Genomic DNA, 25,112 nt, shown 5'->3' with positions numbered 1-25,112 from the left:
TCCGATCACTCTGCAAATAACTTTAGATTCTTGATTGACAAGGGATTCTATCTAAACTCAGCCTTAAAAATATTCGATGAGCCAGCCTCCACTGCTCTCTGCGGAAGACAATTCCACAGATTCACGACCCCCAGAGAGAAGAAAAATGTCCTCAACTAATTTTTAACAGTGTCCCCCATTTCTAGCCTCTGTCACAACAGCAAACACTGTCAAGTCCCCTTAAGATCTTATATCTTTCAATAAAATTGCATCCCATTCTCCAATGGATACAGATTCAATCTGTGCTATCCTTTCTCATAAGATACTCAGCTGCTCATTATTTTAACCAGATGAGTCTTCCGAAAAGCCAAATAATAAATAGCTTCTGGATTAACGCTTTTAAAAATCATGCTCACATTCTGAAGGACAGGTCATGTGTTCTCATGAACCTCAGTGACACACGACAAAGGTCACTTTTCAGGTTCTATTCTGAAAGGCCTGCCTGAGCTTCAAACACTCCCAGCAAACTCCCAGAATAACACTATCTAGCTCTGACTCCTCCTATTGCATTGCTACTTACTGCAATCAGCACATTATATTAAATGCAGGTTATTACCACACACACACTAATACACCATAAATCCAATAACAGAGCATGGGAGTTAATGTTTCATTGTGTCTTTTGCTTCCCCTCAGTGACCATGAATGGGCAGAACCTAGAGAGGAAGAGCGAGGACCAGGCAATAACGGCAAAGACTCTTCACTCTGATCACTCTGCAAAGTACATCCTGCCAAGAAAGAGGCAAAGAACTTGCATTTATACAGCACCTTTCACAACTTCAGGATGATCTGAAGCACTTTGCAGGCAATGACGTCCTTTCAAAGTCCTTACTGTTGTAAAGTAGAAAAAGCAGCAGCCAATTTGCACAGAGCAAGATCCCACAAACAACAATGGTACAATGGCCAAATTCAGTGACGTTGGTTGAGGGATACATACCGAGCCAGTGTGAGCTCCCCGATTCTTCTTTCTAATAATGCCATGAGTTCTTTTGTAAAGGTTTAAAGTTTATTTATTAGTCACAAGTAGGCTTACATAAACACTGCAATGAAGTTACTGTGAAAATCCCCTAGTCGCCACACTCCGGCGCCTGTTCAGATACATTGAGGGAGAATTTAGCATGGCCAATGCACCTAACCCGCACGTCTTTCGGACTGTGGGAGGAAACCGAAGCACCCAGAGAAAACCCTCGCAGACACAGGGAGAACGTGCAGACTCTGCACAGTGACCCAAGCCGAGAATTGAACCTGACTCCCTGGTGCTGTGAGGCAGCAGTGCTAACCACTGTGCCACCCTCTGTAACCAGCTGAGAGGGCAGGTGGGAGGGGAGTCTCCTTTCCTTCCTATTAACGAAGTGGAAACAGTGGACATGAGCCTCCTGCTGTTGCCGAGGAACACATCAATGTTGCACCTGCTGCAGTGAGAGCAAAAGCACGAGTTTCGAGCAGTTTTGCTTCCCTTCCTAATGGACACTGATCCATCACACAAATTCAGGACCAGTGCTCAATAAATTGACAACCTGGCATATCAAATTATACAACAGAAAGGGAAAATAATCAAAGCACTGGAACTGCACTCACTGTGCTGACAGTGTGGGAGATAGAGAGATAGAGAGAGGGAGAGAGAGAGAGAAATGAGAGACAGATAACCAGAGCAACGAAAGGGAAAACATTGAAACGTCACTCCAGTGCAGCAGAAAGCGATATCCTTGAGGGCAGAATTTCCGGGGTGCATTGGGGAGGGTGAACTTCCATTATATCAAGCTCAGGCAGACCACCTGAACAAAATAAATGGTGAAATGTATAGCAATATTGTCTGTAGTATGGAAATGTTCAGTAGGTGTATAATTACAAATTACAAGTTATCATACATGGTGCTAAAGTATATGTCACTAGGTATATGTTACAGGGTGGCACAGTGATGTGCAGAGTTCTCCCTTATGTTACATAGAATAGAACATAGAACATAGAACAGTACAGCACGGAACAGGCCCTTCGGCCCACGATGTTGTGCCGAGCTTTGTCTGAAACCCAGATCAAGCTATTTCCTCCCTATCATCCCGAAGTACTCCATGTGCCTATCCAATAGCTTCTTAAATGTTCCTAAAGTTTCTGATTCCACTATCCCTGCAGGCAGTCCATTCCACACCCCAACCACTCTCTGAATAAAAAACCTACCTCGGACATCCTTCCTATATCTCCCACCATGAATCCTATAGTTATGCCCCCTAGTTACCGCTCCATTCAACCGAGGAAATAGTCTTTGAACGTTCACTCTATCTATCTCCCTCATCATCTTATAAACCTCTATCAAGTCTCCTCTCTACCTCCTCCGCTCCAAAGAGAAAAGCCCAAGTTCCCTCAACCTTTCCTCATAAGACCTACCCTCCAAACCAGGCAGCATCCTGGTAAATCTCCTTTGCACTCTTTCCAGTGTCTCCACATCCTTCTTGTAGTGAGGTGACCAGAACTGCACACAATATTCCAAATGTGGTCTCACCAAGGTCCTGTATAGTTGCAGCATAACCCCACGGCTCTTAAACGCAAACCCCCTGTTAATGAACGCCAACACACTATAGGCCTTCTTCACGGCTCTATCCACTTGAGTGGCAACCTTTAGAGATCTATGGATATGAACCCCAAGATCTCTCTGTTCCTCCACATTCTTCAGAACCCTACCTTTGACCCTGTAATCCACATTTAAATTTGTCCTACCAAAATGAATCACCTCGCATTTGTCAGGGTTAAACTCCATTTGCCATTTTTCAGCCCAGCTCTGCATCCTATCTATATCTCTTTGCAGCCTACAACAGCCCTCCACCTCATCCACTACTCCACCAATCTTGATGTCATCAGCAAATTTACTGATCCACCCTTCAGCCCCCTCCTCCAAGTCATTTATAAAAATTACAAATAGCAGAGGACCAAGCACTGATCCCTGTGGCACTCCGCTGGTAACCGGTTTCCAGTCCGAAAATTTTCCATCCACCACCACCCTCTGTCTTCTGTTAGATAGCCAGTTACCTATCCAATCGGCCAAACTTCCCTCTATCCCACACATCCTTACTTTCTTCATAAGCCGACTGTGGGGGACTTTATCAAACGCCTTACTAAAATCCATGTATATGACATCAACTGCACTACCTTCATCTACACACTTAGTTACCTCCTCAAAAAATTCTATCAAATTTGTGAGGCAAGACTTGCCCTTCACAAATCCGTGCTGACTATCCCGGATTAAGCTGCATCTTTCTAAATGGTCGTAAATCCTATCCCTAAGGACCTTTTCCATCAACTTACTGACCACCGAAGTAAGACTAACTGGCCTATAATTACCAGGGTCATTTATATTCCCTTTCTTAAACAGAGGAACCACATTCACCACTCTCCAGTCCTCTGGCACCACCCCCGTGGACAGTGAGGACGCAAAGATCAATGCCAAAGGCTCTGCTATCTCATCCCTTGCCTCCCAAAGAATCCTAGGATATATTTCATCAGGCCCAGGGGACTTATCAACTTTCAGTTTATTCAAAATTGCTAGTACATCTTCCCTCCAAACATTACTTCCTCCAGCCTATCAGCCTGTGACACCATCTCTTCCTCAAAAACATGGCTCCTCTCCTTGGTGAACACCGAAGAAAAGTATTCATTCATCACCTCTCCTATCTCTTCTGACTCCATGCACAAATTCCCACTGCCGTCCTTGACCGGCCCCAGCCTCACCCTGGTCATTCTTTTATTCCTCACATAAGAGTAAAAAGCCTTGGGGTTTTCCTTGATCCGACCTGCCAAGGACTTCTCATGCCCCCTCCTAGCTCTCCTAAGCCCCTTTTTCAGCTCATTTCTTGCTAACTTGTAACCCTCCATCGAGCCAACTGAACCTTGTTTTCTCAACCTAACATACGCTTCCTTCTTCCTCTTGACAAGACATTCCACCTCTTTTGTGAACCATGGTTCCCTCACTCGGCCATTTCCTCTCTGCCTGGCAGGGACATACCTATCAAGGACACGCAGTATTTGTTCCTTGAAAATGTTCCACTTATCATTAGTGCCTTTGCCTGACAATTTTTGTTCCCATCCTATGCTTCCTAATTCCCGCCTGATTGCATCATAATTACCTCTCCCCCAATTGTAAACTATGCCCTGCCGTATGGCCCTCTCCCTCTCCATTGCAATAACAAAAGACACCGAATTGTGGTCACTATCTCCAAAGTGCTCTCCCACAACCAAATCCAACACTTGGCCCGGTTCATTTCCCATTACCAAATCCAATGTGGCCCCACCTCTTGTCGGCTTATCCACATATTGTGTCAGGAACCCCTCCTGCACACACTGCACAAAAACTGCCCCATCAGAACTATTCGACCTATAAAGGTTCCAATCAATATTTGGAAGGTTAAAGTCCCCCATGACAACTACCCTGTAACCTCCACACCTATCCATAATCTGCTTAGCAATTTCTTGCTCCACATCTCTATTACTATTTGGGGGCCTATAGTAAACTCCTAACAACGTGACCGCTCCTTTCCTATTCCTAACGTCAGCCCATATTACCTCTGTAGGCAGATCCCCTTCGAAATGCCTTTCTGCAGCCGTTACACTCTCCTTGATTAACAGTGCCACTCCTCCACCTCTTTTACCTCTATATGTTATATAGTGATACTGTATACATTATATGGCAATACTGATATAGTGTGATGATGCTATGGCATTTATGACATACAGTGAGCATCCTATGTACACTAGCAATCAAAGCTGTAATACAAACAATACTGAATGCAGCAGATACTGGTGAGGTGGTTGTTGTTGTTGGCATATCTTCACACTCGCAACCTTTGGGGAATCGTAGGGGAAGGATTCCCGAGCTGATTATCGACCGCATTGAATGCTTTTTCTGTGGCCAACAAGTCCTAGTGTTGGAGTGGAACATGGAGCTTCTGGTCCAGAGGTCAAGGCATTACCACTGCACCACAAGGCCTCCTCACAAGGTGATCCTGATGAGGTTGCACTGGTACTTTATCAGGTGTTTGTGGAGATTCCCTATCCCACACTTGCCCAGACAATTCACAATGTCTACATGCTCATCATAGCAAGTACTTCATATCAATAATTCCTTTCCTGCGCTATTCTGGCAAAGGTCACAGACCCAAAACAGTAACTCATTTCTCGCTCCACACATGCTGCCTGACCTGCTGAGTACGTTCAACCTTTCCTGTTTTTTAAATTTTAATTCCTTTCATTCTTTCCTTCTTCAACCAGAGGTTGCTATCCTGGAGATTTTTCCTTTAGTCTGCAGCTGGGTTCCACAGTGGCCTCTGAATGTGGCTCTGTAACTGATGAACAGCTAGTGCCCTCAGGGGTGGGTTGAGCAGATCCTTTGGCCACCCTGCCGCCCCCCCACCCCGGCCTTCCCCTTCACTGAACCCATCACCCATCCATGTGGCTGCACTTCTCCCACGTTTGTCCACTGCTCCATCTAGTGGTTCCAGCAGGAAGTCCAAGCCCTGACTCTCAGTACAATTCAAACCCTCAGTTTGATGATCTGCAGCCCTGAACATCTCCATCTCTGAATGTGAAGAAATAGGATCCAGAATGTCCGGCCATTAGAAATATCTGCAGTTTTCTGTCAACAAGGAAAGCAGGGCAGTTTGCGGCTACTCTATAACCGCAGCATGGGAACTGGAATAACCCATTCATCTCACAAGCCTCCTCCGCTATTCAGGTAGATCCTGGCTGACTACTAAACTGAATCAATCCACCATGTTTCCAAAATCCTTCCCCTTTCCTATCAGAAGTCAATAATCTTAGTTTTGAAATTTTCAACTAACCTCCCCCCGCCCTCCCCCATCCCCGTCCCCCAGCCGCAACAGAGGAGAGTTCCAGATTATCACAAACCTTGCTGTCTAACTCACTTAGTCTCAGTTAATGGGTGGAGTGGAATTTTTCTTTGTAAATGACTACTAACTAGCGACGGTAACCATCACTAACTAGTGCTCATTTCCACGAGTTAAAGGAAAGAAATCAAAATGTCAAAATAAAGGACTGCTTCAAAGTTTGCAAAAATACTTGACCAAACTCTTAGCCTGCCTTCATTAGGGAACGGGATGCTAATTAGCAAAGATTGTCACCTCTGTCTGCCTGCTTTCCAACAGATGAGCCAGTGTCACATCACCAGGTCTGTCCGGTTTAGCTGCTTCAGAGGGTCGGAGAGTGAGCTTCAAGCCCCATGTCATTAACTGTGGGCTTGGGGTGCAGAGAGGAACTGGAGTCGTCAAAAGGTCGCTTCACTGAAAAGAGTCATTGCTGAGATTCCTGAGCACAGCTCGGGATGCAAGGATTAGCCTGTGCCCCTGGACCAGACAAATGGAGGCCAATGAAGTGAGAAGAAGAATCAGCAGTGAAGGTGCCCCGCTCCTCACCAACGTGCAGCAAAGCCCACCTGGGAACATTGGGTTGGTCTCAGCCCAAAGGACAAATCAGGCTGGTGTGTGTGACATTCCATGGTGAAATAGCTCCTGACAGTCACTGTACAGACCCAGCATGAAGAACAGCCAGCTGGACAAAATGTGGCAGCAAAACAAGTTCAAGCAGAAAGGAGAATGAAACGTTGGAAGGAAATGATTGTCATCATGTCATACTTTGCATTGACCATGAAGGAAAATGTACCTCTTGGTAACTGTGCCCTATTCAGTTTACTGCAATGCTCCTTATATACATGTACTGCATTCAGATAGCAAATGATGTGACCCAACCTCAGAGTCACTAAGTTGAGGGTTCAAGTCCCACTCCATACACTTGAACAAATACTCAAAGCTGACACTTGGGTGCAGCACTGAGGGACTGTTGCACTGCCGGAGGTATCAGCTTTTGGTTTATTAAAGGAAGACCCTATCTGTCCTCTTGGGTGGTTGTAAGAGATTCCATGGTATTTTCTCAAATAATTATCCCCTGTGTTGAAACAGACTATCTGGTTGCATTACCGTTTGTGGGAGCTTGCTGCGTACAAATTCATAGAATCATAGAAACCCTACAGTGCAGAAGGAGGCCATTCGGCCCATCGAGTCTGCACCGACCACAATCCCACCCAGGCCCTACCCCCACATATTTTACCCACTAATCCCTCTAACCTACACATCCCAGGACTCTAAGGGGCAATTTTTTAACCTGGCCAATTAACCTAACCCGCACATCTTTGGACTGCACAAATTGGCTGCCATATTTCTTACATTACAACAGTGACTACATTTCATTGGCTGTGAAGTACCCTTGGGCATGCTAAGATATGGAAGGTGCTATATAAAATGACAATTCTTTCCTTTATCTACCAGCAGCCAATTTTAGGCAGAAACAGAATCAGGCCATTGAGTTTTAGGTAGAGAATATGTGATCGCAATAAGAAGAGATTGGGCACACCTTGTATACATGTATGAACTTGGGCCGAAGGACTTCATACTGTCTTCATCCATCATTCAAGGTGCATTTCTCAGCAACGGTCACTGAGCAGGGCTTCAGGAGAAATGACAGTTTGGTACAGTTAAGATAAAGATTGGCCATGAACTAATTGTACAGATTTGAGGGGCTGAATGGCCTCTTCCTGTTTATCTAATTCCCAGAAATATAATGCGACCATTCAGTCTGGCAAAGGACAAGGTTATTGCTCCACATTTTTCAGTGCAATGTCCACCCAACATTTCAAAAAGGGATTCAAACTAGACACGGGGATCCTCAAGATAGATATATAATCTTACTCTGGATTGTAGTCTGTCCTGTTTTGTGGGCTAATGCTTGCACACAGCAAGATGCCAGAAACAGAAATGCCCATTTGGTTCATTTTGGTGGGGTTGGTTGAGCGACAAGTATCGACCAGGATACTGGGAAAACTTCCCTGCTTTTATCCACCATTTTCCTTCTATATGACATTTAAAAAATGAGGCTCCCTACATCTGGTTTCCTACTGAGGGTTCCTACAGATCACCACTTGATGCCAAACTTCACATGGAAATCAGGAATAATGAATAATGAATTGCACACATAAACAGACGCAACCTTTTAACCCGTGCAATGACGGTCTTTCCAAAGAACTCAGCTAGATATCTAATCTTTAAAAAAAGTCCTTCACAGGTTTTTATAATTCAATAGGTTTTTTTTATTAGTGGCACAAGTAAGCTTACATTAACATTGTAATGAGATTACTCTGAAAATCCCCTTATTAAATTCACATTAGCCTTAGCTTAGCAGGTTGCACTCTCATTCACCTCTGACACAAAGGTCAGGGGCTGCAAGTCCCAGTCCAGTGATTCTGAGCACACATTCGAGATCACCGCTTCAATTGCTGCACTGATGGAGTGCTGTAAGTGTGGAGGTGAAAGACATTAAACCAAAGGCCCCGTATACCCCCCCAGCTCAATGAGCAAGAACCAGCGGCAATGTTCAAAGAAAAGCAGGGAGGTTTTCCCAGTATCCTGGTCGATACTTGTCCCTCAACCAACCCCACCAAAACGAACCAAATGGGCATTTCTGTTTCTTGCTGTGTGCAAGCTTTAGCCCACAAAACAGGACAGACTACAATCCAGAGTCATCCATTGATAGCGAAAAGCTTTGGGACATCTTGATAACGCACAAAGTACAAGTTGGGTGGCGCGGTAACACTGCTGCTTCACAGCGTCGGGGACCCGGGTTCGATTCTCGGCTTGGGTCACTGTCTGTGTGGAGTTTGCACGTTCTCCCCGTGTCTGCGTGGGTTTCCTCTGGGTGCTCCAGTTTCCTCCCACAGTCTGAAAGACATGCTGATTAGGTGCATTGACCCAAACAGGCGCCGGAGTGTGGCGACTAGGGGAATTTCACAGTAACTTCATTGCAGTGTTAATGTAAGCCTCACTTGTGACGAATAATAAATAAACTTTTAACTTTTTTAAACTAAACTTTCTGTTTTAATCATCCAATAATAATCTGCCGCATCGTCAGTTGTAGCTTCCCCGTTGCAATTGTGCAGAAAGTTACAAATACTACTCTGGTGTTTCCTATTTCACTTCTCAATCGATCTCTCCTGTAACCTTGCCCCTCCCATTCCATTCACCTTGTCAACCACACTTATTCCCTCTGCCTCTGGCCATCTTTAATAGCTGGGAGACCTTTCTCTCTGAGTAGCCACTAAAATCAATTTGACATTTATTGCTTATTGTCGACCAGTAAGGTCACAGTTTCTTTTATGAGTTTGACCCCAAGTAGGAGAGGGCGATTTTCAGCTGCCTTGAGCACCGCATGCCAGTATTCATGTTTTCACAGGCAAATATTTGACCTTTGCTTTTAGCACATCTCACTCATGAATCCTGGCATCAATTGTGGTCCCCAGTTGCTGCCTAGACAGGTAACTATACACAGAGACCTGTTGCAAGACTCATTACAATGAATTATCTTGCCACTGGTGCTTAAGGAGTTAACACCAGAATAAAGATCATCTTCAAATCTAAACTTCTGCTTCTTATATTAAAAGTTGCAAAACGTTACTCCGTTTCTCTTCTCCCCTTTTCCCTCATTTTTGCTGCTATTATTCTCTCTTTAAGTTCCCATTTCTCTTTAATTCCACCTTCTGGTTTCTATAATCAGTCCCTCTAACACGGCAGGTACAGGTCAGAAATCCTGACACGAACCCCTGACCCAGCATTCTCCAGCATGCTGTCCTCCCTGGTGTTACAAATACCGAGCCAAACCAAAGCTGGAAGTCAAATACTTTCCTTGATGATCATCTGATCGGACTGTTCTTTCAGCACCAGGACACAAGTGATAGATAAAACTCTCCTTAAATACTGAACAGCATGAGCTTGTATGTTACTGCAGAATACTGGTGGCAGAGTTCACTGATGTGCACACATAACAGGCGCAGATTTTAAACTGCTACCCCACTCTCACACCTCCATACAACAAAAGCAACTGGCGTTTATATAACAGTTTTAATTAACATGGGAGCAGGAGGAGGCCATTCAGCCCCTCGAGCTTGCTCTGCCATTCAATTGGATCGTAGCTGATCATCTACTTCAAAGCCATTTTCCCACACTATCCCCATATCCCCTAATGTCTTCACTATCTAGAAATCTATCAACTCCCGTCTTGAACATACTCAATGACTGATCTACCACAGCCCCCTGGGGTAGAGAATTTCAAAGATTCACCAACCTCTGAATGAAGAAATTCCTTCTCATCTCTGTCTTAAATGGCTTACCCCTTATTCCTAGACTCTGTCCCCTGGTTCTAGACACCCCAGCCAGTGGAAACATCCTTTCTGCATCTACCCTGCCTAGCCCCTTAAGAATTCTGTAGGTTTCAATGAGATCACCTCTCATTCTTCTAAACTCTAAATACAAGCCCAGGCTCCTCAATCTCTCCTCGTAGGACCTCATTAGACCTCGTAGAATTGGTCTGGTGAATTTCCACTGCACTCCCTCTATGGCAAGCATATCTTCCTTAGATAGGGAGACCAGAACTGTACATAATACTCCAGGCACGATCTAACCAAAGGTTCTATACAATTGAAGCAAAACATCTTTGCTCTTGTACTCAAATCCTCTTGTAATAATGTGAAAGTACAACAAGCAATTAGGAAAGCAAATGGTATGTTGGCGTTTATCACAAGAGGATCGTAATTTCCCATTCTATCTCCCCCTTCTTAACAATGGGGCCAAATTTGCTACCTTCCAATCTGCAGGAACCATTCCAGAATCTTGGAAAATGATCACCAATGGATCCACTATCTCTGTAGCCACACCTTTCAACACTCTGGGATGTGGATCATCAGCTCCAGGGCATTTATTAACTTTCAGTCCCATTCATTTCTCCAGTGCTACTTTTTTACTAATGTTAATTTTTTTCAGTTCCTCATTAGGTTGATTGGCCATGCTAAATTGTCACTTAGTCTCAGGGAGACTATCATGATAAATACGTGGGGTTACGGGGAGAGGGGCTGGGAGACATTGTGGTTGATGCAAACTTGATGGGCTGAATGGCCTCTTTCTTCACTATAAGGATTCTATGATTCTATCCCTGCCAGTCCCAGTATCTTCCTCGATGAAGACAGACAGAACATATTTGTTCAGTTTCTTTGCCATTTCCTTATTCCCCATTATAAATTCTCCTGTCTGTGCCTGTAATGGGCTCACATTCCTCTTTGCTAATCTTTTCTTATTTACACACCAATAGAAATTTTAACATTCCATTTTTATGTATCTTGCTAGATTACTCTCATACTCTATTTTCTCTTTCTTTATCTCTTTCTTTATCAGTTTCTTGGTTAAATTTGCTGAATTTAAAATACTCCCAATCCTCAGGCTTACTAGTTTTTTGGAAACTTTATAAAACTCTTCCTTTGATCTAATACAATCTTTAGCTTTCTTTGTTAGCCGCAGTTAGATCACTTTTCCTGGTGGGTTTTTGTACCTCAAAGGAATGTATATTTGCTGCAAACCATGTATTGATTAGTTAAATAATTGCCATTGACTGTCTACTGTCATACCTTTTAAAGTAGTTTCCCAATCTATCCCAGCCAATTTGCCCCACATACCTTTATAGTCTCCTTTGTTTAATGTAGTGAAATGTCCCATGGAGCATTATCAGACACCAGAGGCAGCACTATCCGTGCAACCCATCGCCATTGGCCAGTGGTGGGATCTTCTGGTCCTGCCCTTGTCAACAGGGGTTTCCCGTTGAATGCAGCCCTCTCCACCTGGAAACCCACAGCAGGCATGTGCCATCAGTGGGACCAGAAGATCCCATCGATGTGACAGTCAGAAAATTCCATCCCAAGATACTAGGAAAGGTGACCAATACTTGCTCAGAGGGGACAAAGAATAAGGAGCAAAGAACAGTACAGCACAGGAACAGGCCCTTCGGCCTATGAAGCCTACGCTGGCACATGACGCCTTTCTAAACTAAAGACCTCTTGCCTCTACGCAATCCATATTCCTCTGTGCCCTGCCTATTAATGCATCTGTCAAGATTCCTCTTAAACGTTGCTATTGTATCTGCTTCTATCACCTCCTCTAGCAGCGCATTCCAGGCACTTACCACCCTGTGTGTAAAAACATTGCCTCTCACATCTCCTTTAAATGTTCCCTGTTTTACCTTAAACCGATGTCCCCCAGTAATTAACATTCTACCCTGGGAAAAATACTCCAACTATCCATTCTGCCCATGCATGATAATCTTGTAAACTTCAATCAGGTTTTAAGGGGTGGCTTAAAGGAAGAGAGAGAAAGAGAAAGAGTTGGAGAGGCAGAGACATTTGGGAGGCAATTCCACATTTAGGGCCCGGGTATCAGGAGGCACAGCAAGCAACGATGCAGGAATAACAATCAGGGATGCACAAGAAGAGTGCAAAATTCACAAACAGAAATGATAACTCAAAATTAGGAAGTGTACAGAAAACTGAAATATCATTCGGCTCATATATATGTTAACTGACCTGAGCTGTGGAGGAAGTTACAGAGGATTACTAATATGGATATGCCCGAGGGAGCATGGAGGGACTATTGCCCCAGGCAACTTACTCCGGAAAGAACTCATGCCTCAGAAAAATCAAGTCTCACCAGGATCATTGTGTATCTTGCATGTATATAAATGTTTGGTGGTAAGAATCAGACTGAGTTCAGCTTTGATACATCCTTCTAAAGGTTTATGTTTAGATGTTAGAACACGAAGCCCGGTGGCTCTGACATCCATCGTTATGAAGTGATTCGGAAGGTTAATCACGGTACGAATCAATTCTGGCCTCCCAGATTGCCTGGATCCACTACACTTCACCTATCGCCATAACAGATCCACAGCAGATGCCGTCTCCTTGGCCCTACACTCAACCCGGAATACCTGGATCACAAAGACTTATGTCAGACTTCTATTTATTGACTACAGCTCAGCCTTCAACACCATTATTCCTACGAAACTCCGTGGCGTAGGACTTGGCTCCTCCCTCTGAAAGAACAAAGAACAAAGAACAATACAGCACAGGAACAGGCCCTTCGGCCCTCCAAGCCTGCACTGCTCATGTGCCCACTAGACCATTCTTTTGTATCCCTCTATTCCCAGTCTGTTCATGTGGCTATCTAGATAAGTCTTAAGTGATCCCAGCGTGTCCGCCTCAATCACCTTGCTTGGCAGTGCATTCCAGGCCCCCACCACCCTCTATGTAAAATACATCCCCCTGACATCTGTGTTGAACCTTGCCCCCCTCACCTTGAACCTGTGACCCCTTGTGTTCGTCACCTCCGACCTGGGAAAAAGCTTCCCACTGTTCACCCTATCTATGTCCTTCATAATTTTATGCACCTCTATTAGGTCGCCCCTCATCCTCCGTCTTTCCAGGGAGAACAACCCCAGTTTACCCAATCTCTCCTCATAGCTAAGACCCTCCATACCAGGCAACATCCTGGTAAACTTCTCTGTACTCTCTCCAAAGCCTCCACGTCCTTCTGGCAGTGTGGCTACCAGAACTGGATGCAGTATTCCAAATGTGGCCTAACCATCATTCTATACAGCTGCAACATCATACGCCAACTTTTATATTCTATGCCCCGTCCAATAAAGGCAAGCATGCCATATGCCTTCTTCACCACCCTCTCCACCTGTGCTGCCACCTTTAAGGATCTGTGGACTTGTACATCCAGGTCCCTCTGTGTGTCTATACTCCTGATGGTTCTGCCATTTATTGTATAGCTCCCCGTTACATTAGATCTACCGAAATGCATCACTCCGCATTTATTCCATCTGCCATTTCTCCGCCCAATGTTCCAGCCTATCTATATCCTGCTGTATTCTCTGGCAATGTTCATCACTATCTGCAACTCCAGCAATCTTCGTGTCATCCGCAAACTTACTGATCACACCAGCGACATCTTCCTCCAAATCATTTATATATATCACAAACAGCAGAGGTCCCAGTACACCACCTGCAGAACACCACTAGTCACAGACCTCCAACCGGAAAAAGACCCCTCCACTGCTACCCTCTGTCTTCTATGGCTAAGCCAGTTCTCCACCCATCTAGCTAGCTCACCTTTTATCCTGTGAGATTTAACCTTTTGCACCAGCCTGCCATGACGGACCTTGTCAAATGCTTTACTAAAATCCATATAGACAACATCCACGGCCCTTCCCTCGTCAATCATTTTTGTCACCTCCTCAAAAAACTCAACCAAATTTGTGAGGCATGACCTCCCTCATACAAAACCATGCTGTCTATCGCTAATGAGATTATTCAGTTCTAAATGTGCATATATCCTATCTCTAAGAATCTTCTCCAACAACTTCCCTACCACGGACGTCAAGCTGACCGGCCTATAATTACCCGGGTTATCCTTGCTACCCTTCTTAAATAACAGGACCACATTTGCTATCCTCCAATCCTCTGGGACCTCACCTGTGTCCAGTGAAGAGACAAAGATTTCTGTCAGAGGCCCAGCAATTGCATCTCTCGCCTCCCTGAGGAGTCTAGGATAGATGCCATCCGGCCCTGGGGATTTGTCTGTCTTAATGTTTCCTAAAAAACCTAACACTTCCTCCCTTGTAATTGAGATCTTTTCTAACGGGTCAACACATCTCTCTGAGACAATACTAGTCAACATGTCCCTCTCCTTTGTGAATACTGATGCAAAGTATTTGTTTAGAATCTCACCTACTTCCCTTGGTTCTGAGCATAATTCCCCTCCTTTGTCCCTGAGAGGTCCGATTCTTTCCCTAACAACCCTCTGTGACTGGATCCTAGCCTTCCTAACCCACAGACCACAATCAGTAAGGATAGGCAACAATACCTCCTCCACGATCATCCTCAACACAGGTGCGACACAAGGCTGTGACCTCAGCCCTCTACTATACTCCTAATACACCTATGACTGTGTGGCCAAATTCTCCTCCAACTCAATTTTCAAATTTGCTGATGACACCACCGTAGTGGTTCGGCTCTCAAACAATGATGAGACGGAGTACAGGAAAGAATTCGAGAATTTGGTGCGATGACAATAATCTCTCCCTCAATGTCAGCAAAATGAAGGAGATAGTCATTGACTTCAGGAAGCGTAGTGGAGAACATGCCCTTGTCTACATCATTGACTTTTGATTTGATTTGATTTATTATTGTCACATGTATTAACATACAGTGAAAAGTATTGTTTTTTGCACAGTATACAGACAAAGCATACCGTTCATAGAGAAGGAAATGAGAGAGTGCAGAATGTAATGTTACAATCATAGCTGGGGGGGTAGAGAAAGATCAACTTGATGCAAGGTAAGTCCATTCAAAAGTCTGACAGCAGCAGGGAAGAAGCTGTTCTTGAGTCGGTTGGTACGTGACCTCAGTCTTTTGTATCTTTTTCCCAATGAAAGAAGGTGGAAGAGAGAATGTCCGGGGTGCATGGGGTCTTTAATTATGCTGGCTGCTTTGCCGAGCCAGCAGGAAGTGTAGACAGAGTCAATGGATGGGAGACTGGTTTGTGTGATGGATTGGGCTACATTCACAATCTTTTGTAGTTCCTTGTGGTCTTGGGCAGAGCGGGAGCCATACCAAGCTGTGATACAACCAGAAAGAATGCTTTCTATGGTGCATCTGTAAAAGTTGGTGAGAGTCGTAGCTGACGTGCCAAATTTCCTTAGTCTTCTGAGAAAGTAGAGGCGTTGATGGGCTTTTTTAACTATAGTGTTGGCATGGGGGGACCAGGACAGGTTGTTGGTGATCTGGACACCTAAAAACGTGAAGTTCTCGACCCTTTCTACTTCAATGGGGATGAAGTGGAAATTGTCGAGAGCCTCAAGTTTCTAGGCGATGATATCTTTAAGAAAACTCATCAATGCCTCTACTTTCTACAAGGCTAAGGAAATTTAGCATGTCCACTACGACTCTCACCAACCTTTACAGATGCGCTGTCGAAAGCATTCTTTCTGGTAGAATCACAGCTTGGTATGGCACCTGTTCTGTCAAAGACCACAAGAAACTATAAAGGTTCATGAACGAAACCCTGTCCACCACACAAACCAACCTCCCATCCATTGACTCTATATACACTTCGTGCTGCCTCGGAAAAGTAGTCAGCATAATCAAGGATCCCATGCACCCCAAACATACTCTCTTTCATCTTCTTCCATCAAGAAAAAGATACAAAAATCTGAGATTACGTACCAACCGACTCAAGAACAGCTTCTTCGTTGCTGTCATCAGACTTTTGAATGGACCTACCTCACATTAATTTGATCTTTCTCTACACCCTAGCTATGACTGTAACACTACATTTTGCACCCTCTCCTTTCCTTCTCTATGCACAGTATGCTTTGTCTGTATAGTGCACAAGAAACAATACTTTTCACTGTATACTAAGACATGTGTTATGGTTCAGGTTAGAAACTCCAAAGTGTTTTATGAAGCCTGCCTGAATCATAACTTTTGCATCTTGAATTTGGCTAAGATAAGCATGATACGTTCCACTTCAGGTGTGATTCAAAAGACTCACTGGGGAGCTTTTATCAAACAAAGTTTATTTTAGAATATAGTTAACATGTATGGAAAGAAAATTAGCAAGAACGTCTAACAATTGCAAACAAAATCAAAACAACCACAATAATGTATAACCCTTAATGAATATATATAAACTGTCCCAATCAAACTAACCTCCATAATCAACCCATTACACATGTTCAACACAGCATAGACAATGGCTCATATAACACTGGGATTGAGGCCATTAGTTGAATTCTGCAGCCAAATGCTCTTGAGACTCTGAACAGTTTGAAGACAAGACAGCTTCCCAAAAACACCAGAGACACTCTGGTCCAGCCCCCAACAACAGCAGGTTTTCACCCTTCAGGAAAACAAGGTCTTGTTTTCAGCTAACCAACAGAACTTTCAAAACAACAGGGAGGGAGGGAAAACACTTCTTTTTAGCTTGCTGTCCCTTCTAAAGCTAAAACTCAAACTTGCAGCCCCAAACTGAAACTAAAAATGAATCCCTGTCACCTGACCTGTCCACGTTTTGTTTCTCCTCCCAATTACATCACCTAAGGCTGTGAGCATGAATTTTAAGAAACTCTTAAAGTTACACTAATATCACACATGTGACAATAATAAATCAAATCAAAATAGAGAGAGAGAGAGAGAGGAGACTCACAGCCATGTAAATATATTTCTCGTCAGATAGATGGGTGGTATGTACATAAACTTGCTTGTTCCAATTATTAAAAATCCTGCCTCATGCAGTCTAAAGATGTGCGGGTTAGGTAGATTGGCCATGATAAATTGCCCCTTAGTGTCAGGGGATTGAGGGTAAATATGTGGGGTTATGGGGATGGGACCTGGGTGGGATTGTCGGTACAGGCTCAATGGGCCAAATGGTCCCCTTCTGCAACTGTAGTTTCTATGATTCTAAGATTCTATGCAGAAAACGTTTTCCAGTCAGTCAGACATTGCACACTGGAGTCAACCTGGGGCCAAATTTCAAATCATAACATCACTGAAGTGATTTACACCCTTGTTCAGGAATTGTCTGCTCATATTCAAGTTCAAAAGACTGAACGAAAGGTTGCGTTTTACAGATTCACAAATTGGCCTCAATTCACCCATTTTTTTCTTCACAATACTCCCCCATCTTCTCCTGCTGATTCTGACTGGAATACATTCCCACAGGTGCCAGGAGACATCCAGGATCTAAGGTCAAGTGGTCAACATACATTTGAGAATTCAAGCACCCAGCAAGTGTCAGTAAATTTATCACGGTTGCACAACGGTTGACACTGCTGCCTCACAGTGCCAGTGACCCAGTTCAATTCTAGCCTTGGGTGACTGTCTGTGTGGAGTTTGCACATTCTTCCCATGTCTGCAGCGGTTTTCTCCGAGTTCCTCTCACAGTCCAAAGATGTGCAGGTTAGGTGCATTGGCCATGTTAAATTGCCCCTTAGTATGCCAAGATGTGTAAATTAGTCATGGTGAATGTGTGGGGTTACAGGGATAGGACTTGGGTAAGACACTCTGTCAGAGTCGGTGCAGACACAATGGGCTGAATGGCCTCCTTCTGCACTGTAGTGATTTTATACATCACTCCATGTTAGCAGAAGTGAAGTCGTGGATAGTTTTCCTTTTCCAAACTGCTGATACTGAGGCAAAATGTGATATTTGATGACTAGCATTAGCAAAATGAATGCACAGACTGATGAATACTAAGACTAGACCCTCCAAATGAAGAGACAAAACTACCAAAGTACACCGAGCATTCATGTATGAAACTGATGCAGAAGTTAGGAAAAAACTCATTGGCTGGAAATCTCCAAACTCACCGGCGGCTGGGATTCTCACCGCTGTGAATGGAGAACTGGATGGCAGTGGTAGTGGTGCAAGTGAGACCAGAGAGCTCCAGCCAACATCTGTAAATTAGCAGCTGTGACCCAAGTACGTAATCTGAGAAAACTAGGTATGCAGTTTTAGAATTCACTTCCATATCTATTTCCTTGTGGAAAATATACATATGTTCATAGGTGTATACACCCATACATTGCTAAAAGGAGAGGAACTTGTTCCAATAAAGTTAGAAGGGGTGGCAGGAACAAAACAAGGGTGTTAAAAATATTTGTGAAGAATTGCCCCTTAGAGTCCTGAGATGTGCAGGTTAGAGGGATTAGCGGGTACAATATGTGGGGGTAGGGCCTGGGTGGGATTGTGGTCAGTGCAGACACGATGGGCCAAATGGCCTCCTTCTGCACTGTAGGGTTTCTATGATTTCTATGAACAGTTACATTGAAGATTAACCATATACAAGACTGGCTGCAGCACAGGAAATGTTTGTGAGCTAGGAGCTTTCTAAAGCAGATGGAGATACCCAGATATCTATGTTGCAGTTCCCCTTTTTTAATGCTGAGCTAGATTGTCAGCTCAGCAATATGCTCAAGGCAAGATAACGAACTCTTCAAAACAGTTGCACTCACAAGCATTCGATTGGTTCAATTAAATTTGGCAATACATGGTAAAAGAGTTGGAAATGGTACAAGAGTGGGTTTATGCTTAGCACAAGTGATGGTAATGGTTAAGCTATGGATGCATATTTAGCAGAGTCATGGAGATGTTACAAATGGGCGTATATGAGAGTGGATATGGTCATACAAGTGCCATTATAAATTTGGTGCAAGACATTGAGATGTTAGAGGTGTGGGTGTACATCTGGTACCAGTGATGTAAATGGTAACGGTGTGGGTGTGAATTTGGTACAGGTGATAGAGATGATACAGGTGTTTTTTTTTATTTTAAAGTTTCAGTTTATTTATTAGTATCACAAGTAGGTTTACATTAACACTGCAATGAAGTTACTGTGAAAATCCCCTAGTCACCACACTCCGGCGCTTGGTTTGGGTACACTGAGGGAGAATTTAGCATGGCCAATGCACCGAACCAGCATGTCTTTCGGACTGTGGGAGGAAACCGGAGCACCCGGAGGAAACCCACGAATACAGGCGGCACGGTAGCACAGTGGTTAGCACTGCTGTTTCACAGCTCCAGGGTCCCGGGTTCGATTCCCGGCTCGGGTCACTGTCTGTGTGGAGTTTGCACATTCTCCTCGTGTCTGCGTGGGTTTCCTCCGGGTGCTCCGGTTTCCTCCCACAGTCCAAAGATGTGCGGGTTAGTTTGATTGGCCAGGTTAAAAATTGCCCCTTAGAGTCCTGTGATGCGTAGGTTAGCGGGTAAATATGTGGGGGTAGGGCCTGGGTGGGATTGTGGTCGGTGCAGACTCGATGGGCCGAATGGCCTCCTTCTGCACTGTAGGGTTTCTATGATTTCTATGATTACACGGGGAGAACATGCAGACTTCGCACAGACAGTGACCCAAGCCGGGAGTTGAACCCAAGTCTCTGGCGCTATGAGGCAGCAGTGCTAACCACCGTGCCACCCATGGTATAGTGTGGGGTTTATTTTATACCAATGACAGAGATGGTACAGGTGTGGGTGTGTATTTGGTAAAGGTGACAGAGCTGGCACAGAAGTGGGTATATTTTCAATACAGGTGATGTAGAGTGGCATGATATTGGCATATGTTTGGTTACAGGTAATCTGGTGTATATAGGTGATGCTCCTAGTGTATATTTTGTTATAGGTGACATTCCTGATGTTGGTGTATATTACACTCCAGGTAATTTTACCGACGTTAGTGTCTATTTAGTTAGAGGTTATATTGGTGTTGTTGTATGTTAAGTTAAAGAGGATGTTCCAGGTGTTGGTGAATATTTAATTACAGGTGATGTTGATGTCTATTAAGTTACAGATGATGTTGGTGTATATTTAGTTATAGATGATGTTGGTGTATATTTGGTTAACGGTGATGTCGGTGTATATTTAGTTATAGGTGAAGATCGTATATATTTGCTTACAGGTGATATCGCTGTATATTTGGCTACAGCCGATGTTGGTGCATATTTGGTTACAAGTGATGTTGGTGTATGCTTGGTTACAGATGATGTTGCTGTATATTTGGTTACAGGTGATGATAGTGCATATTTGGTTACAGGTGATGTTGGTCTTTATTTCATTACAGGGGGCGTTGGTGTATATTTGGTTACAGGTGATGTTGGTGTATATTTGGTTGCAGGTAATGCTGGTGTATATTTAGTGACAGGTGATGTTGCTGTTTATTTGATTACAGGTGATGGTGGTGTATATTTAGTTTCAGGTGACGTTGGTGTCACTTGGGTTAAAGGTGGTGTTTGTTTACATTTAGTTACAGATGACATTGATGTATATTTCATTACAGGGGGTGTTGGTGTAAATTTGGTTACAGGTTATGTTGGTGTAAATTTGGTTATGGTTGATGTTGGTGTATATTTAGTTGCAGGTAATGTTGGTGTATATTTAGTTGCAGGTAATGTTGGTGTATATTTAGCTACAAGTGATTTTGGTGTATATTTGGTGACAGGTGATGTTGGTGTATATTTGGCTACACGTGATGTTGATGCATATTTAGTTACAGGTGATGTTCGTGTATATTTGGTTACAGGTGATGTTGTTGTATATTTCGTTACAGATGATGTTGGTGTACGTTTGGTTACAGGTGATGTTGCTGTATATTTGATTACAGGTGATGATGTAAATTTAGTTACAGATGATGTTGGTGTATATTTGGTCACAGGCAATGCTGGTGTATATTTGGTTAAAGGTGATGTTATGTATATTTAGTTACGGGTGATGTTGGTGTATATTTGATTACAGGTGATTTTGGTGTATATTTGGTGACAGGTGCGAATGGTGTATATTTAGTTATAGATGATGTTTGTGTATATTTGGTTACAGGTGATGTTGGTGCATATTTGGTTACAGATGATGTTGGTGTATATTTGGGTACAGGCGATGTTGTTGTACATTTGGTTATAGGTGATGTTGGTGTATATTTAGTTACAGGTGATGTTGTTGTACATTTGGTTATAGGTGATGCTGGTGTATATTTAGTTACAGATGATGTTGGTGTATATCTGGTTACAGGTGATGTTGCTGTTTATTTGATTACAAGTGATGTTTGTGTATATTTGGCTACAGGTGATGTTGCTGTTTATTTGATTACAAGTGGTGTTTGTGTATATTAAGTTACAGGTGATGTTTGTGTATATTTGGTTACAGGTGATGTTGCTGTTTATTTGATTACAGTTGATGTTGGTGTATATTTAGTCACAGGTGGTGTTGGTGTATATTTGGTTACCAGTGATGTTGGTGTCTATTTGGTGACAGGTGATGTTGGTGTATATCTGACTACAGATGATGTTAGTGTATATTTTGTTACAGGTGATGTTGGTCTAGATTTGATTACAGGTGATCTTGGTGTATATTTTGTTACAGCTGATGGTGTAATTTAGTCATAGGCGATCGTGTAATTTAGTTACAGGTGATGCTTGTGTTTATTTAGTTACAGGTGATGTTGGTGTATATTTGGTAACAGGTGATGTTAGTGTATATTTTGTTATAGGCGATTTTGGTGTATATTTGATTACAGGTGATGTTGGTTATATTTGATTACATGTGATCTTGGTGTATATTTTGTTACAGGTGATGGTGTAATTTAGTTACAGGTGATGCTTGTGTACATTTAGTTACATCACCTGTTGGTGTATATTTGGTGACAGGTGATGTTAGTGTATATTTTGTTATAGGCGATTTTGGTGTATATTTGATTACAGGTGATGTTGGTTATATTTGATTACAATGTGGTCTTGGTGTATATTTAGTTACAGGTGATGGTGTAATTTAGTTACAGGTGATGCTTGTGTACATTTAGTTACAGGTGATGTCGGTGTATATTTGGTTACAGGTCATATTGGTACTTATGTTGGTGTAAATTTGGTTACAGGTCATGTTGGTGTATATTTAGTTACAGGTGATGCTGGTGTATGTCTGGTTACAGGTGATGTTGGTGTATATCTGGTTACAGGTGATGTTGGTGTATACCTGGTTACAGGTGGTGTTGGTGTATATTTGTTTATGGTTAATGTTAAGAACATAAGAAATAGGAGCAGGAGTAGGCCATCTAGCCCCTCGAGCCTGCCCCGCCATTCAATAAGATCATGGCTGAAGTGGATCTGAAGTGGATCAGTTCCACTTACCCACCTGATCCCTATAACCCCTAATTCCCTTACCGATCAGGAATCCATCTATCCGTGATTTAAACATATTCAACGAGGTAGCCTCCACCACTTCACGTTGGTGTATATTTGGTTACAGGTGATGTTTGTGTATATTTGGTTACAGGTGATGTTGCTGTTTATTTGATTACAGTTGATGTTGGTGTATATTTAGTCACAGGTGGTTTTGGTGTATATTTGGTTACCAGTGATGTTGGTGTCTATTTGGTGACAGGTGATGTTGGTGTATATTTGGCTACAGATGATGTTAGTGGATATTTTGTTACAGGTGATGTTGATCTAGATTTGATTACAGGTGATCTTGGTGTATATTTTGTTACAGGTGATGGTGATGGTGAAATTTAGTCACAGGTGGTGTTGGTGTATATTTGGTTACCAGTGATGTTGGTGTCTATTTGGTGACAGGTGATGTTAGTGTATATTTGGCTACAGGTGATGTTAGTGTATATTTTGTTATAGGTGATTTTGGTGTATATTTGATTACTGGTGATGTTGGTTATATTTGATTACAGGTGATGTTGGGTGTATACTTGGTTACAGGTGATGTTGGTGTATATTTGGTTACATGTGATGCTGGTGTATATCTAGTTACAGGCAATTTTGGTGTACATTTGGTTACAGGTGATGGTGGTGTAATTTAGTTACAGGTGATGCTTGTGTATATTTTGTTACAGGTGATGCTGGTGTATATTTGGTTACATGTGATGCTGGTGTATATCTAGTTACAGGCAATTTTGGTGTACATTTGGTTACAGGTGATGGTGGTGTAATTTAGTTACAGGTGATGCTTGTGTATATTTTGTTACAGGTGATGCTGGTGTATATTTGCTGTATATTTTGTTACAGGTGACATTGGTGCATATTTAGTTACAGGTGATGTTTGTGCATATTTGATTACAGATGATGTTGGTGTATATTTGGTTACAGGTGATGTTGGTACATATTATATTGCAGGTGATGTTGGTACATATTTTATTGCAGGTGATGTTGGTGTATATTTTGTTGCAGGTGATGTTGGTGTAAATTTAGTTACAGGTGATGTTGGTGTATATTTGGTTACAGTTTATGTTGGTGTCAATTTGCTTACAAGTGATGTTGGCGTATATTTGGTTGCAGGTGATGTTGGTATATATTTTATCGCAGGTGGTGTTGGTGTAAATTTAGTTACAGGTGCTGCTTGTGTATATTTATTTATGGGTGATGTTTGTGTATATTTGGTTACGGGTGATGTTGTATATTTACTTACAGGTGATATTGTTGTATATTTAAAGTGATTTTTGTACATGTTGTTACTGGTGGTGTTGAATCTTTGCTGCAAGTGTTTATGTCTCCAGTTTATCTTACAGGTGTTTTGTGGAAGTTTACCCAGCACCCACGCAGCATCCTTACCTGCCAGCACCGCTGGGTTGTTCTGCCCTCCCTCCGCTTTGAGCCACATTTCGGCGGTGAAAGGTCCCCGCGGCATCTTCACCTCCCGCCGGGGCTTCAGGCGCTCCCTGCCCCCGGAGAGGTAGAGGACGGTGCCGGTCGGGGGCTGCCTTCCCCCCGGCCCGGGGCCCCAGCCCTGGGAGCGGGGCAAGGAGCTGCCTCCCCTCCATCCTCCGGGGGATGCGCCGCTGCTGCCGTCTCTGCCTCCGCCGCTCTCTCCGCCCTCGGGGGACGGGCTCCTGCCGCCGCTGCCGCTCCTCCTGCCGCTGCCGCCGGCCGGCTGGCCGACCTCCAGCGCCCAGGGAGCCCCCTGCTCCCCCTGCCGCCCCGGGTACAGGGCGAGCCGGGCTCTCGGTGCCCAGCGCCGGCTCCTGCCTCTTCGCTCCGCCGTCCGGCAGTGCTCCTCTCCGGGGCCACCCCAGCTATTCTCCGCCCGGGAGATGAGGGCTCGCTTGTAGCGCCAGTGAGGGTTAGCTCGGACCACACTGAGTGTCAAGAGGTCCAGAAAGGTGCTGAGGACAAACAAGACTCTGGGAACCAGCATAGTGGAACACCTCTGAGCCGAAGAGACCCCAAAAAAAACCCTTTTAAACCCCAGGTACGGTTATCTCCAAATTAAAACTTTCTCAAAAAAAACTTCCCCTATTTCAAAAAAAATCCTTTATAAAAAGAATGATTTCTATTTTAATCAGCTGGATTTAAAACTCTCAACGCCTCTATATATAATAAAAGAACTCTGAGACTTCTCAATCCTGCCAAGGTGAATTTAAGATTTGCAATCCAAGTTCGAGCAGCCCCTTGGTGTCTGCACTCACACTCAAATTATTGCCTTTCCCCAGCGCAGGTTGAGCATTTTATACTGTCCTGTCCTCTCTCTCTGGATCGCCTTTTTCTCTCTTACACAACACAACACACATTCTGCCCCCTTACGCGGGTATCCCCCCTCTTTTTTATTTTATCTTTTTGGCATATCTGCATCTATTCTTCATTGTTTGGCTGGCTGGGTGGGTGGG

General features: G+C 43.6%; 1 protein-coding gene across 1 annotated transcript in view; it reads right to left on the bottom strand.

The window, feature by feature from the left end:
• pappa2 (pappalysin 2) overlaps window positions 1-24,643 on the bottom strand; it is a 416,756-nt gene extending 392,113 nt beyond the window's left edge. The window contains exon 1 of the mRNA XM_078219173.1: window positions 24,061-24,643. Coding sequence (XP_078075299.1) covers window positions 24,061-24,643 — 583 coding nt within the window. The remainder of the gene's footprint in view (window positions 1-24,060) is intronic.
• Between the last annotated feature and the right edge of the window lie 469 nt (window positions 24,644-25,112).

This window comes from Mustelus asterias, chromosome 8 (genome assembly GCF_964213995.1).
Source record: "Mustelus asterias chromosome 8, sMusAst1.hap1.1, whole genome shotgun sequence".
In the NCBI taxonomy this organism is placed as follows: Eukaryota; Metazoa; Chordata; class Chondrichthyes; order Carcharhiniformes; family Triakidae; genus Mustelus; species Mustelus asterias.
This window is presented reverse-complemented; position numbering and strand designations above follow the sequence as displayed.